Consider the following 16,543-nt stretch of genomic DNA (forward strand, 5'->3'; position numbering starts at 1 on the left):
GTGGAGTGGCAGATGGAGTTTAATTTAGATAAATGCAAGGTGCTGCATTTTAGGAAAGCAAATCTTAGCACGATGTATACACTTAATGGTAAGGTCCTGGGGTGTGTTGCTGAACAAAGAGACTTTGGACTGCAGGCTCATAGCTCCTTGAAAGTGGAGTCGCAGGAAGATAGGATAGTGGAGAAAGCATTTGGTATGCTTTCCTTTATTGGTCAGAGTACCGAGTACAGGACTTAGGAGGTCATGTTGCGGCTTTACAAGACATTGAGTCATAGAATCATAAGAGTAATACAGCATGAAAAAGGCCCTTTGGCCCAAACTGGTCCATGCCGACCATACTGCCCACTCATCCATATCTCTCTAAACTTGTCCATCCAGATACCCATCCAAATATTTTTGAAATGTTGCTGTTGTACCTGTCTCAACCCTGCCTCCCTGGCAGCCCATTCTATATACGCATCACTCTCTTCATGAAGAAATTGCTCTTCAGATCTTTCTTAAATCTTTCCCCTCTCACCTTTCGCCTATGCCCTCTAGTTGTCAAATCACCATCCCTGAGAAAAAGACTGTATGCATTCATTCTAAATGTACCCCTCATGATTTTTTACACCTCAATAAGCTCAACCCTCATTTTTCTATGTTCCAAGGAATAAAGACCTATCCTGGCCAACCTCTCCCTCTACCATCCTCATAAATCTTCTTTATGCTCTTTCCAGTTTAACTATGTCTTTCCTATAAAAGGGTGACCAAAACTGCACAAATACACCAAACGCAGCCTCACCAACGACTTACACAACTGTAACATAACACCTTAACTCCTATACTAAATGTCTCGGCTAATGAAGGCCAGCATGTTCAATGCCATCTTCACTACGCTGTCTACCTGTGATTTCACTTTCAAAGAACTATGTACTTGTACTCCTAGGTCCCTCTGTTCTACAACACTTCTCAGGACCTTACCATTTCGTGTATTAGTCCTACCTTGGTTTGACTTGCCAAACAGCAACACCTCACACTTATCTGTACTGAATTGCCTTCACCAATTCTAAGCCCACTTTCCCATCTGATCAAGATCCCTCTGTAATTTTTGATAACCTTCCGCGCTATCAACTATATCTCCTAATTTTATATCATTCACAAACTTAATCATGCCTTGTGCATTCACATCCAGATCATTTATCTAAATAACAAATATAGATCCTCGCACCAAACTGTGGCACACCATTCATCACAGGCCTCCAATCCGAGAAACAGTCTTCATTAGATACAATTTCTAAAAGACGTGTTTTTCTTATGGTCAATGATAGTTTCAGAATCATTACTGAGCAAAGTTTTCATTTCAAAACATTTTATTAATCAATTGAATTCAAATTCTAACCATTACTGTGGAAGTGAGAATATGCATCAGGTATAAGCAGGCAGGGAAAGAGTTAAGTTCTGAGTTTTGTGAAAGAAGAGGTTCAGCTGAGCATGTCTCAGATCAGATATGACCTTACAGTTAACAATGGGGTGCTGGAGGCAAGAGTAATGGGTTAACAAGGTGGAAAAACAGTCATTATGTAGAGTCATTTAACAATATTGGAAGCATTCAGTATGAAAAGTCAGTTAATAAAGGGAAAAGTATCCATTATATGAATCCAGTTGACAGGGTTCAGATCCTTCATTGTTTAATAATAAAGGGCTTGGTCTCTGCTATTGATACCCGTTGATTGTAATGGTCACCCAATGAATATGTATGCTGCCTTATCTGGATGCTCCTCCCTGTAAAATGATTATATAGATCATTGAGAAACTGTTGTTTGAGAGAAGAGTGGGAAACCATGTCCCTGCACAAATGGGCTATCATTCTCTCTCTCTCTCTCCCTCTCCCAGGCCTGGAATAAAGGAAGGTACTGTGTGTCCAAGGGTTTTGCTTCGATAGAAGGGGGAAACGGGACAACAATATTGGTGTAGTTAGCAGGATCCAAACGTACAGTTACGATCAGATGGTGCCAGTGGCTGCCTGGAACATCAGTGTCTTGAGACAGATGACCTTCAAGGTAAGATTTTAAACCTTGGTCCCTCTCGATATTCCTGTGTACCGGAGGTGGTCCCCTCACTCTATTCTTTATTCTTTGGATTCCTGGAATGGTAATTAGTTCAGTCAAGACACACAGTTTTGCAAGCACGCCAACAAACAGAGGTTCCAGCCCCCTGTGCTGCATTGGGAGGTGCGTTTGATTGAGGTTCAAGTCCTCTGTGCGATATTGGGGTTCGATTCCCCTGGAGTGGGTGTGATTGCATTTCGAGTCCTTTGTGCGGTACTGGGATTCGAGTCCCCCGGAGTGGGTGTGATTGAGGTTCGAGTCCTCTGTGTGGTACTGGAGTTCGAGTCCCCTGGAGTGGGTGTGATTGAGGGTCGAGTCCTCTGCGTGGTACTGGGGTTCGAGTCTACTTGGTGGGTTGATTTGAGGTTCAAGTCCTCCACACTGTACTGAGGTTCAAGCTTTTTGTGTTTAGGTGATCTTCGAATTATCTGTGTTTGAGTTTCAAGCTCTCTGTGTTTAATTGGGGTTTGAGTTTTCTGGTTTAATTGGGGTTTGAGTTTTCTGTGTTTAATTGGGATTTGAAGTTGCTGTGTTTAATTGGGATTTGAGTTTTCTGTGTTTAAGTGGGAATTGGTTTGCCGGTATCATTGTTAAATCTAAAACAGTTAAAGTGCCTTTAGACAAACGGGACAGGCACTTGATAAATTGGGTCTTTCATCCCTGTTAGGAAAAATTTGATAATCCACGTGATGAGTTATATTGCATGTAATTCTGGTCTCCTTGCTATCAGAAGGATATTGTGAAACTTGAAAGAGTTCAGAAAAGATTTACAAGGATGTTGCCAGCGTTGGAGGATTTGAGCTAGAAGAAGAGATTGAATAGGCTAAGGCTGTTTTCCCTGGAGCTTTGGAGGGTGAGGTTTATAAAATCATGAGGGGCATGGATAGAATAAATAGACAAGGTCTTTTACCTGGGGTGGGGAGTTCAGAACTAGCGGGCATAGGTTTAGGGTGAGAGGGGAAAGATATAAAAGGGACCTAAGGGGCAAGTTCATGCAGAGGAATCTACGCGTATGGAATGAGCTGCCAGAGGAAGTAGTGGAGGCTAGTACAACTGCAATACTTAAAAGGCATCTGGATGGGTATATGAATAGGACAGGTTTGTCTAGATATGGGCAGGGCACTGGCAAGTGGGACTATATTAGGTTGGGATATTTTAATCTAATCTAATCAATCCCCATTCTATAAATGTAGGGGAATGGGTCTGGGTGGGTTGCGCTTCGGCGGGTCGGTGTGGGCTTGTTGGGCCGAAGGGCCTGTTTGCACACTGTAAGTAATCTAATCTAATCTAATCTAATCTAATCTAATCTAATATCTGGTCGGCATGGACGAGTTGGACCGAAGGGTCTGTTTCAGTGGTGTAGGTCTCTACGACTCTATTTCCTTCATTTATGCTGTTAATTTGATTATTTTATTTCAAAAATTACCAGCATCTAAGTAAGGAAGCATTATTGAATCATAGAATCCCTACAGTGTGAAAGCAGGCCAGTTGGCCAATCGAATCCACACTGACCCACTGAAGAGCCTGTTCCTGTAACCTTTTACTTCCCATGACTAATCCACCTAACCTGCAATCCCAGGATACAATGGGCAATTTAGTATGGCCTATCCACCTGACATGCACATCGTTGAACTGTGGGAGGTAAATGGAGCACCCAGAGGAAACCTAAGCAGGTATAGGGAGAATGTGCAAACTCCACACAGTTACCCAAGGCTGGTATCAAACACAGATCCCTGGCGCTGTGAGGCAGCCATGCTAACCACTGAGCCTGCCTACCACCCCTAATTTTGCCATTTTATCTCACTTTGATCTCAGTTAATTTTTATGCTTGTACATTCTGTCCTTTCCCTGTCCCACTCTGGGTACTGTTATCTAAATACCTGCCATGGCATGATATCTTTTATTTTGTCAGCCTACTTTTCATCTTGCCCCTACCCATATTTAATTTGAAGTTCTCTCTTCAGCCCTAGTTATTTGTTTCACAAGGACACTGACCCCTCAGCCTCTTACCCTACCAGGACACAAGTCCAGCACAGTCCAAGTGAAGTTGTCCCACCAGAAACAATTCCCTAATTATACTTGGCCCTATCACTACTATGTTCCTATTTCCTCTCCCACACGAATGTAACGTCACTGAACAGAGACCTGGGATGTGGAAATACAGGTTTAATTCCCACCATAGCAGCTGTTGGCATTTAAATGCAACAAGTAAATCTGGAATATAAAGCTAATTTCAATAATAGTACCATGAAACTTTTATTGGTTGTTGTCAAACCCTAACTGATCCAGTAATATTCACAGAGTTGTACAGCAAGGAAACAAACTCTTCTGTCCACCTTGCCCATGATGACCAGATATCCTAATCGAGTCCTGTTTTCCAGAATTTGACCCAAATCCCTCTAAACCATTCTTATTCATATACCCATCCAGATGCCTTTTAAATATAATAATTGTACCAGCCTCTACTGCTTCCTCGGGCATCTCATTCCCTTCACGTACCACCCACTGTGTGAAAAAGTTGCCTCTCAGGTTCCTTTTATATCTTACCCCTCTCACTTAAATCTATTCCCTCTAGCTTTGGACTTTCCTACCCTGGGAAAAAGACCTTGACTAACCAGCTCACCCATGAATTTATAAACCTCTATAAGATGACCCCTCAGCCTCTCACCCTACAGGGAAAATAGCCCCAGGCTATTTAGACTCACCCTTTTACCTCAGCAACATCATTGTAAACTTTTTCTGCACCCTTTCAAGTTTACAACATCTTTCTGATTGCCCTTAGGAAAGGAAATCTGTCACCCTGTCCTTGTCTAGAGTACATGTGACTCCATATATACCATGATGCTCTTAGAAATGGACAAGCAAACTACTTAATTCAAGCCATTGGATTTCTGCAATACTGATTTCATGAGAAAAGAAGCATGCTAAAAACAGCTTGACATCAACTGTTTCACTTTAAGATACAGAACCTGTGGAATTTTATTGACATATTTTCTTAATCTGTTTTATTTTGCTTAGCCAAGTGGTCTTTGGTCCTCTGCAAATTTCTATTTCTCTGCATGCTTGGAGTTTCAATGTGTGTGTTTGTACCTCTTAGAAGGAAGTAGGATACATTTGAACATTTTAATAGTTTGTGATTCTGTTTTGTGAGTGGGTTTTAGTTCTTATAATGTTTAATTTTGGAATACCTGTATGTTTTAAATCTTGCAAATCCTACACAGTAAAGTGAAAGGGATTAAAGCATCCTATTTCAAAATTCAAAATCTGTTATGATCAAGCAAGAGGTATGGAAAGAGTCAAATTGGGTACTCCCGGTTTTAACACAAGTAAATTTTCCCTTTTGCGATCTCTCACCATTTGCCACAAGCCCAATCTGCCAGATATATCCTTCAGACCTCAGCCAGCTCAGTTGGAAGTGCTATTACTGAGCCATTTTTGCTAATGGCAATTGCTCCTCAGTATTGTTTGCAGATTATGGTCCTCTTTGTCCAAGAAGATTCCAAGCTAGGGGAGGTAATTGAAAGGAGGCTCATTCCTCTCTACATTTGACCTGAGGCTTTTTGTAATCTGGAGTAAACATTCAAGACTTGGAGTATGATTGCCTTCCTGCTACCATCTGTCATCGCAAGAGAGTCACGAACTAGCAGATAAAGACAGGCTCAAGATAGTGACTGAGACATCTGGGATTTTGACAAATAAAGATGATTCTTTAAGTATTACAGTCAGTCACTCTTTGCTTAACTAGTCTGCAACATCTCTTCCAGTCTTGGTAAATCTCACAGGTGTTAGTGAGGACTTTGTAGAATTGACTGGGCTGGAAGTGCCTTTGATCTGATGCCTATGTCAGGTGCACGGTTCTATCCTTATTATACTCTTCTATTGTGGTTTGATACTGGCATCTACCTGGCAATGTAGAAAGCTACCAAGGAAGGTCATGTGGACAAAAAAAACAGACCAAATCCAACCAAGCCCCATACGTTTACTCTGCCACCAACAATATGTTGGAAATAGTCACTGATGGTGCTGTCAGGTAGCACTTACTCAACAACAGTCTGGATACTGTTATAATTTTGGGTTCCATCAGGTCAATGGCACCTCACCTCATCATATTCTTTGTCCAAACATGGATAAAAGAGCTAAACTCCAAAGGTATGGAAGTTGACTGCCCATGACACCATGGACATGTTGTCACCAACAGAGACGTCGAGCAGCCCCAGTAAAACAAAATCAATGAGAATCAAGAAAAACTCCATAGGTTGGAGACATACCTAGCACAAATGAAGATGGGTGTGGTTATAGGAAGCCAATCGTCTCAGTCCCAGGATATCACAGCAGGAATCCCACAGGAACGAGGACTGAAACAAGTTGAAAGTCTCTGTAATCAAATTTACAGAGTGACACAACCACAATATAAACCGCAAGTACATAAACACTTAGTAAAAGAACTTGCAAAGAAACTTATCAAATTGACAAATAATTATAGAAAATTCAATATTTCGGTGAAAACAGCAAGCATTCATAAAGAGAAGGCAGATTGTGAAAAATATCTTTTTTGTACACACACAGATGTTTCAGAGCTGGAGCTGTGATATGGATTTTGGACAAATTCAATGTAAATATTCATTGTTAGCTTAGCACAGACTTGTTTGAACACTGAGCCAAAATGTCATGGATTCAAACTTTGAGTGGATATATAAAGTTGAGGTTTAACATAATAGTGAGTTACATGGTCAGATTTATAATCAAAGTGGTGAGGTCTCATCTGTGTTCTGATTGATCGTATGGAAACATTGAGTTCTCCCGAAGTCTGGGGCAGCATTGTTCTCCCAACAACGTCAACAAACTAATGGGCCATTCATCCCTGTTTATGGAGCTGTGATACCTACATAACAAGGAATTCATAGAATTACAGCACACAACAGGTTAATTGGACTAATTGGTCTACATTGGTGTTCACCATTAACAGGAGTTTCCTCCAACTTTTCTTTATCAAGGTGAACGGTGCTCTAAAAGTCGAGTTACAGGTAGACAGGTCAGTGGAGAAGGCTTTTGGCACACTGGCCTTCATCAGTCAAGACAGAGTATAGAAATTGGGAAGTTATGTTGCAGTTGTACAGCATGTTGGTGTGATTGTACTTGGAGAATTGTCTTCAGTTTTGGTCACTTTGCTATAGGAAGGATGTTATTAAACTGGAAAGAGTGCAGAAGAAATTTAAAAGGATGTTGCCAGGTCTCAATGATCTGATCTATAAAGAGGTTGGTCAAGCTCTTTTTATCGAGAGCGTAGCAGACTGGGAGGGCGGGATCCTAGAGAAGTACATAAGACCATGAGAGGCATGGATAGGGTGTGTACACTCAGTCTTTTTCCCAAGGTTGGGGAATCAAGGATTCGAGGGCATCAATTTAAGGTTAGGGTAAAAAGAATAAAAGGGAACCGGAGGGGCAACCTTTTTACAGGAGGGTAATACACATATGGAATGAGCTGCTAGTTGAAGTGGTTGAGGCAGGTACAGTAACAACACTTAAAAGGGATTTGGACAAATACATGGGTAGGAAAGGTTTAGTAGGAATCTAGATTAGAGTGGTGCTGGAAAAGCACAGCAGGTCAGTCAGCATCCGAGGAGCAGGAAAATCAACGTTTCGGGCAAAAGCCCTTCATCAGGAATGATTCTGATTTCCAGCATCTGCAGTCCTCACTTTTGCCTCGGAGGTTTAGAAGGATATGGGCCAAGTGCAGGGAAATGGCGTGAGCTTTGATGGACATTTTGGTTGATGTGAACCAGTTTGAGACAAAGGGCCTGCCTCTTTGCTGTAGGAGTCTATAGTTGAAAAGGGTGGCACTGGAAAAGCACAGCAGGTCAGGCAGCATCCGAGGAGCAGGATTCTGTGACTAAAAGTTATCATTCCCATTGCATTTCTTCCTTCTTCCCATCCACTTTCATTATCATCTCCTTTGCTGTCTCTTTCTGTCATTTCCCTTACATTTGCTCTCTCAATCACACCCATTATTTATCACCGTCTCCCCTGACCCACTGGGTCCTGCACACAGTGATGGACAAGTCTGCATTCACCTGCTGACCTGCGCCAACTGCACTGATTCCACAGACAGTGCGCAGGCGTGGTTTCCCCCGCCCCACCCAAGGCCCAGCCTCTCCATTAGACCCCGCCCATTCGCTGAGGCCTCGCCTTCCACCGGAAACCGGCCCGTGGAGGCCCCGCCTCTTTCTGAGGGCCTCCGACATCCTCCGCCCCACACAGGCGTGTTAGGAGGCCGAGAGGCCCTGCCCCCTTCCGGGACCCCGTCCCACCCATCAGCGGTCCCGTCTCCACGCTGGCGAAACCATTCCGTCCAGAGGCCCCGCCCCTTTCCCATAAGCCCCACCCCCTGATCCCATCCTCCGCCGCTCTCCCAATAAGCCTCCAGCTCGTCAGCCTGAGGTCCCGCCCCTTTCCCCTCAGCCCCGCCCCCTGGCCCGTGCCTCGCCCCACCCCCTCCCCAGGCGGCCGTCCGACTGAATGTGGAGCCGTGTGTTGCGCGCAGTCGGTGTGTGCGGCGGCTTGGCGCGGGGCCTGTTCACCATGCAGCTGAAGACGGTGGAGTTTGAGTCGCTGTTCACGGACGGCTTGAAGACTGTCGCAGGTGAGGCTGCCCCGGTGACCGGGGAGTGATGGCGCTGGAGATGGGCCGGCCGCCATCTTAACAGCACTCTGTGTCGAGCCTGCGGCCTGCTCTGTGTGTGTGTCTCCACCGATCTCTTTCTGGCTTTTCTCGTTCTCCTTCGGTCTCTTACGTTCTCCCTTGCGCTCTCATCCTCTTTCCCGATTTCTGTTTGACATTCTCTCTCTCTCACACACTCACACACACACACACCTGTCCCTATGACCTGATGCTGCCCTCCTTCTCAATCCCTTGTCTGATCCAAGTCTGCAATAACGTCCTTGTCTGACCCAAGTCAATCACGATATGTCTCTGTTTGGTTCTCAAGTCTATGTCCTTATCTGAAGGCCCGCAGTTCATCTATTCTCCCTCCCTGTCTGTCTGTGGTTATGGTCTTTTTGTAGCTCCTTTTGTTTCCTTTTTTTTTTGTTACATTGTCTTTCCCTGCTCTTAACTGATTCGATCTTTTACTTTTGATGGGTGAAAGTGTTCTGGAGAGCTTGCAAAATATTAAAAAAAAATGACTACGCATTTTCTTTCTCTCTCTTTCCCCCCCCTCCTTGCAGAGTTGTTCAGTAAAAACAAGTACGAGTTGAGGATAGCAGGCGGCGCCGTGAGGGATTTATTAAGTGGCAAGCAGCCAGAAGATGTGGACTTTGCCACCACGGCTACCCCCGACCGTATGAAAGAATTGTTCCAGGCCGCTGGTATCCGGTTGATCAACAATAAAGGGGAGAAGCATGGCACCATCACTGCAAGAGTAGGTCTAAGATATGAACAAAGGCCAGTCTTTCTCTGCAGCTTAAATAAACCATTTAGTTCTGTTTTAAGATCTAATTCCATCCCAACATTTGCATTTATTGTCTAGAAACATTATATACGCAGGCTTAATCTTAAAATCAACTTTTACTGTAACAGGAACTTAAGACAACTATTAAGTTGATTACTGTAAGATAAGGTTATGGCAAAACAAAAGACTAATTCAGCAGTATACAGCAACGTCGAAGTGAAATATTGAGTTGGCTTCTATTAAAATGTTGCTGTGGCTAATACTGCCAAAAGTACAAATGTCTTTGAAGCCTCCTGAGTTTGATTGGCTGACTTAAGTTATTCAAATTTGTATGAATAAAGAATTTGGAAGACTTTTGAACAGAAGGCTTCAAAAACCCAATTGTTAAAATGTTTGTTATTGTTTAACCTTTATAAATAAATGTTCATTATTTAGCTTTTACAAATAATGGAACAAGTTTGATATGGTTTAAGCAATTTTGTGAAATTATTTAAATTTGCTCTTAATTCATTTGAATTAGTTGGTAATTTAGATTATTTAAGCATTTCTCGTTACAGTTACGGAGTTATTTCTATTATGTAGTTTGCAATCTACAATCCTAAATACTGTATTTCTAAAAATAATTAAGACACTCATCTGTATTAGGGTTGGTGGGCCGGGAACTTGATATCATTGTAGTTCACTTATTTTGGAGTGTGAAGTCTTAACCATTTTTAGTCACTAAATTCCTTGAGTCAGTTTAAATGAACTGAGCGAATATTGATATGTTTTGGGTTCATAACAAAAAGTTGTAATTTACTAACTTTAAATATATCGTATAGGTGAACAATCAGAACTTTGAGATTACTACGTTGCGAGTTGATGTTGTAACAGATGGGAGGCATGCTGATGTACGGTTCACAACAGACTGGCAGGCAGATGCTCAACGAAGAGACTTGACGATTAACGCCATGTTTTTAGGTAATCTTCTATTTTAGTTCAAATGGGCAGTGCTTCATGCTGCATTTCTTAATTTTTGTTCTTGTTAAATATTAAAATTTATGTACTTTTCTTGAGCTGTAACCTTGTATGGAAGCTCATTTGATGTTTCTGTTACTACTTAGATTTGGACGGTACACTGTATGATTATTTTGATGGTTATGAAGATCTGAAAAACCATAAAGTTCAATTTGTAGGTGATCCGTCACAGAGGATACAAGAAGATTATTTGAGAATAATGCGGTATTTCAGGTTGGTTTATTTCTGCTTTACTGTTATATCTGATTAAAAATATGATTTTAAAAAACAATATTGTATGGGGTGATTTTAACATAGTTTTAGTTTATGAAAGAAGTTTTTATTCCCTGATAATTGGAAGGAATTGTATTCTCACTACAAATTTTCATCAAAGACTCGATGACACAGAAGCAAGTTTAATTTACCCAAGGAACATTAAATCCTTGCATTTTGGTTTCATTAAAATTAAACTCTCACATGGATCTTCACAGAATCTGAAATTTGTTTTACAATAAACCATTTCCCATTTTAAAAATGATTTCTGTATGACTAAGTAGATCGCTCATTCTTTGGATTTTCATGTTTGTTACGTCGTAACTTTTCTAGAAGTAATGACCCAGATTTTCCAGTATTCACATAATTTCTAATGCACATATGGGAGTTACACACAAATCTCCATTGTAGCAGACTGAAATATTTGCCCTGAAAATCAAAGATTTGCCCAACACCAAGAACCCTGTAAAGTATCCATTTAAATTGGAGAATTTGAAGATTCCTCTACATTTAAGTAGATAGTTACTGAGGAAGCGTAGATTATTAAATATCAAGAGTTCCTTCTGATTAACTGTTCAATTTAACTCAACTCCACCATACTTCCCCAAATGACTGAACGCCATACCATATCTATCTCGACAATCCTCCACTTCCCACCAGATCTGACATATCCCATACACTATGATCTGCTTGAAACACTGGACTGTGCTATTTCAGTTTTCTTGTGTATTTGCTTCAGATTTGATGGCAGAGACCATTATGTTTTATAAAACAATCTCCATACCCTCCTTTCTTGAACCCTCTTGCTGTCAATAATGCATTGAGGTAATAGAATGCTGCAATACAGTAGAGATTTTATGTACCGATGATGTGATACTAAATTCAGTCACTCCTCCAGAATCTGATTTTCAAATGCAATTACAGAGAGAAGGGCCTATGTACATGATTTTCATTGGAGCAGAACTCTATATTTGTGGGATCCCTCCATGCCATCAAGGTGCAACTCTCACTTAGTGTATTTTAATAAAGGATCTTTTGAGATCTCATCCTTTTTTACCTGTAGCTTCATGTATTAGAACTTGCAAGTTGCCGGGTGTGCTGTTTTGAGCCTGGTTGTTTCGACCCATACATTGAATTAAATTTGTGTACATGTGCTTTCACCCAGATCCACATCCATCGGTACAGGAGATCTGATCCTCCCATGCTGACCTTGTGCTGTTTTCCTCCCCAATTGTAAGTGAGACTATAACCAATAGATATCAATTTTAATTCAAACTGGCCTTTCATTTCATTAAAGAAAGAGGACTATAGAGTTAATGTTTGAGGAGTATTGCATGGCATTTGATGGTGAGAAAGCATCGTGTGGGTTTCTTCTTAGTACAGGCAACTGTGCTACTCCTATACTTTGCTTTATTCTCTGTATCCTCAACTCTCCAAAAATTTATTTGGTAAAGGTATCTTAACTATTGATTTTTGTTCACCAATGGTACCAGCATGTGACTGGCACACTTTGCTTTTGGCAGGATATATCTTGCAAAGTAATTGTTCAATAATTATTTGAAGAAAACATTAAGCATGCCTAATGTGACAGTAGCATCTTTAGGAATAGTACAACAGTTTTCACTGTATTTGTAACAAGTATGTGATAAATTAATCAAGTTACACAGGTATGATTCTCAGATGGATAGAATGGTATAAAATTCAGTTTTGTTGACAACTTGTGAAAAGCACCATATTCACAAACTAACTTTGTGCTCATGTGGCAGATGGAAATTTTGGGTCATGATATGCAGCAACCCCATGCTCTGAGCACTATGGATAAAATTCTGCTGAAGACAAGCAAGTTATGGCAAATGAGGGACCCCTGTCATTTAGAGCCCTACCCCTCCACTCAAGCTTATCCTTCTCTCTGTAGGCAAATTATAAAACTCAAAACACATTTGGGTCTATGGACTCTTTCTCTGGAAGAGTGGCTGGACTGGTACAATAACTATTGTAGGAAGCAGATAAGCCTGGAAACCACAGAATAAAATCTGGTTCATTATACTGATAACTTTATATCTTCTAGGTTTTATGGCAAGGTTGCCAAAGAGGCAGGGGACCATGACTCGAAGGCACTCAAGTCAATTAAACAGTATGCAAAGGGTCTTGCAGGGATTTCCGGAGAGAGAATCTGGCTAGAGCTGAAAAAAACCTTAGTGGGAAATCACGCTGCTCATCTTGTCAACCTCATGTATGACCTGGATGTAGCCCAGTATATTGGTAGGCATATATCGTTCTTGGTGTATCTCGTTTAGTAATGTACATTCCCTTCATAGCTTTATAACTTGGTAGATAGTTATGCGCCATCTTTATTTAACTTTGTATTTCAGCTTTTAATTTCCTTCATCCATTCCTGTAGGATTACCAGTAATTGAAGGCAACCTGGAAGAACTGAACAAAGTGTGCAAAAATGCACACCATCATTCTCCAAAGCCTATGACTGTACTTTCAGCACTGTTTCGAACACAGGATGATGTTCTGAGGCTTGATTTGAGACTCAAAATATCGAAAGAGGAGAAACAACTTGGTTTATTCATTGTTAAGTACAGAAGAGATTTGATCAAGGCTGATGGGGCTGATCCATTAAAACCCTACAGAGATTTCATTATAGATGTAAGTAAAAATATTTATAATTTTCAAAGTGAAAAGATGGCAACACAAGTAAAAATCAGTTTATTTACTGAATCTTCTGAAAGTAAAGCATTCCATTGTCTCAAAATATTTGAAAATTTCTGGGGAAAAGAACCTCAAACACTTGGTTCTTGAAGTGTTTTTAAAATGGGGTAAAATGCTAAAATGGGCTTTGTGTACTGCCCAGTGTTTCTTCTCTTTCTCTTCTGGACATTGAAGTTTATGTTGCATCATCATATATTACATATCCAGAGTGCTGCCCGCATGTGCAGAGCTGAGGGAGAACGTTCTGACCATAAGTCAAAGCGTTTGTTAATTTCTATGAATTGGGAATCTCTCATCTTAAATCAGGTAATTAAAAAACATTGTGGCTGATTTCACCTGAACATTTATGGCAAATTAGGTGAGACATACTAAATCCATGCTGAGGCTTTTTATGTTTGATTCTGTATCATTCTTGAGTAGTTTCAATAACAAAAGTGGAAAACCCACTGAATCAAATTCAGAATTGTTTTAGAAAACATAAGATTGCTGGGGCGTTGAGTATTCAAAGACTACTTTGAACACCAATTTTGACAATAGAAGTACTTAATAAGCATAGAACCATTTTCCCTGGTCAGGCAGGACCACAGAATCACAAATTTAACTGGCTCTACTAACACTTGTTGTATGAACTTAGCCTTTTTGTTTCAACAAAGGTAGATAGTTTAGATTCAAAATTGTTGCTACCTTAATAAACAGAAAATGTAAAATCAGACTTTATTATGCATTGTTCTGAAACTGTCAACCATTTTAAGATGCCAATGTGGTGTTTTAACATCCAAGAGTTACCACTGCTTGTATTACAAAAGTTTCATTTGGTGTTGAAATCAGTGTTACATTTGGGATGTTAAAAGCAGACAGATCACAGGCTTAACATCTCAAAATTGCATTTCTCTTGAAAGTTCCTAACCATTAATTTTCAAGCAATCCCTTCATTAGTTGACTTGTTATAATTGTATGGTTAAGTTGGTTGCTGAATGATTTGTGGTGGTGCTGCTTTGGTATAATTGTTTTCTGCTCACATTTCAGTCCAGGGAACCAGATGTGCAAAGCAGAGTATGCGAATTGTTAAAGTACCAAGGAGAGGAGAAGTTACTAAAAGCTATGGAACAGTGGTCGATTCCACGCTTTCCTGTTAGTGGCCATGATTTAAGAAGAATAGGAATTATTTCTGGAAAGGAAATTGGGACAATGTTGCAGGAACTTCGGAATACGTGGAAAAAGAGTGGTTACCTGATGGATAAGGAAGAACTGCTAAGTATGGTAAAAAGTCCATAAACACATCTCATTGTGGAATGAAGAAAAAAAGACTGTTACATTGAAAACTATTTTTATTCTCCTAAATGTTTTTGTTGTAACCCTTATCAACCTTGGATTTTGATTATGTATATGTTTGTTGTATGGCATCTTAAATTCATTGACTTTCTGTCATCAAGATCCTTGTAGTTTACTTACATTGCTTGTTTTATTAAGAAAAAGAATCAGATTTAAAATCCATCTGATAGATTTGGATACATGTGGATGACTAGGAGTCAGTTTAGATTTGGTGATTCTTTCATCTAATTGTGCCTTCAAGGTTCCAACAGCTTCTATAGCTAAAGATTAGTTCACTGTACTAGATAAATGACAGGCTTTAAAGAAACCTGAAGGACAAGGTCTAAAATATTTTTTCTATGTTAAATTTGCATTCTGATTTGCCTGTTATCCTGTAATCTATTATGTAGTTTGTTTCGTAATGAAGGACATTTAAAGAAAATTAAAAATCTGAGCTCATTATCAGATGTTATTGATCCATTTGCCTCTCAGATTTTGGACTAAAGTTTTCATATCTATGTTTTCAGTTTTTAAGATATGATTTTTTCGATTGCAATTGCAGTGAATTGGTGTTACTTTAACAACTGTAATAAGCTATTTCACTAAACAGTAATTATTCCTGATAAGCAACAAATTATGACCAGAAGTTGGAGGCTGAAAGACCTACTTCTGCTATCATCTCTGCTCTGCTGTTCACTGAGATCATGGCTAATCTGATCATCCTCAGCTCCACTTCTGCCTTTTGCCAACAACCCTTGATTTCCTTACTGGTTAAAAATCCATCTTTTTCAGCATTATAGATACTTAATGACCCAGCCTCATCAGCCATCTGCAGTCAAGAATTCCAGTGTTTCACTACCCTTAAGAGAAAAATCTCTCCTCATCTCCTCTGAAATGTGAGACCCCTTTGTCCTGAGATTATACCCTCTGGGCCTAGAATTTCACAAGGGGAAACAAACTTGCTGCATCTACTCTATTAATTTCTCTCTAGAATCTTTGTATGATGCAAAAAGGCTGCCTCTCATTCTTCGAAATTCCAACGATTATAGACCCAACCTACTCAATATCTTCTCTTAAGACAGTTCCTCCATACCTTGTATTAGCCTCATGAATAAGAAAAACTGCTAAGTATGGTTTAAAAAGTCCATAAACACATCTGTCTGGACTGTCTCAAATCTCAGTATATCCACCTTTTAGGTAAAGGGCCTATTCCAACTGTGTCTGACTTGTGCCTGGTATAGTTTTAGCAAAACCTCCCTCTTTTTACTCTTTCCAACCTTCCATTTACTTTCCGTGTTACCCGCTGACCTTGGATACGAGCCTTTTGTGATGCATGGACGTGGACTCCTAAATGTCATTGCTCTGTATCTTCCTGCAGTCTTTCTCCTCTATTCCTGCAAACATCTCATTTTTCCACATTATGTTCCATTTTGCTAAATTTGTCCATTTACTTAACCTGTCTACTCCCTTTGTAGATTTTGTCATTGTCACCACTTGCCTTGCCATCTATTTTTATCACCTGCACACTTTGTTATAGTAAATTCACTTTCCTTATCCAAGTTGTTAATATATTATGGTTGCCCCAGTAGTGGTCTACCACCGCCATACCACTTGTTGCAGGTTGCCATCCTGAAAATGCTCCTTTATTCCCAGCCCTCCTGCTAGTTAGCCATTCCTCTCTTCGTGCAAATTCACTTCCAAAACCGCGTT

The 16,543-nt window shown here is 40.3% G+C and overlaps 1 protein-coding gene across 1 annotated transcript; it reads left to right on the forward strand.

Annotated features, from left to right (window-relative positions):
* Nucleotides 1-8,566: 8,566 nt before the first annotated feature.
* trnt1 (tRNA nucleotidyl transferase, CCA-adding, 1) lies at nucleotides 8,567-15,311 on the forward strand. The gene is made up of 7 exons (XM_043708386.2): nucleotides 8,567-8,727; nucleotides 9,312-9,505; nucleotides 10,357-10,495; nucleotides 10,639-10,765; nucleotides 12,873-13,066; nucleotides 13,206-13,459; nucleotides 14,549-15,311. The coding sequence occupies exons 1-7, from the start codon at nucleotides 8,604-8,606 to the stop codon at nucleotides 14,795-14,797; spliced, it is 1,281 nt and encodes a 426-aa protein (XP_043564321.1). The 5' UTR covers nucleotides 8,567-8,603; the 3' UTR covers nucleotides 14,798-15,311.
* The last annotated feature ends 1,232 nt before the right edge of the window (nucleotides 15,312-16,543 follow it).

The sequence above is a fragment of the Chiloscyllium plagiosum genome, unplaced genomic scaffold (assembly GCF_037043375.1).
Source record: "Chiloscyllium plagiosum isolate Xiang-an unplaced genomic scaffold, Cpla_swu_hap1 HiC_scaffold_14, whole genome shotgun sequence".
NCBI lineage: Eukaryota > Metazoa > Chordata > Chondrichthyes > Orectolobiformes > Hemiscylliidae > Chiloscyllium > Chiloscyllium plagiosum.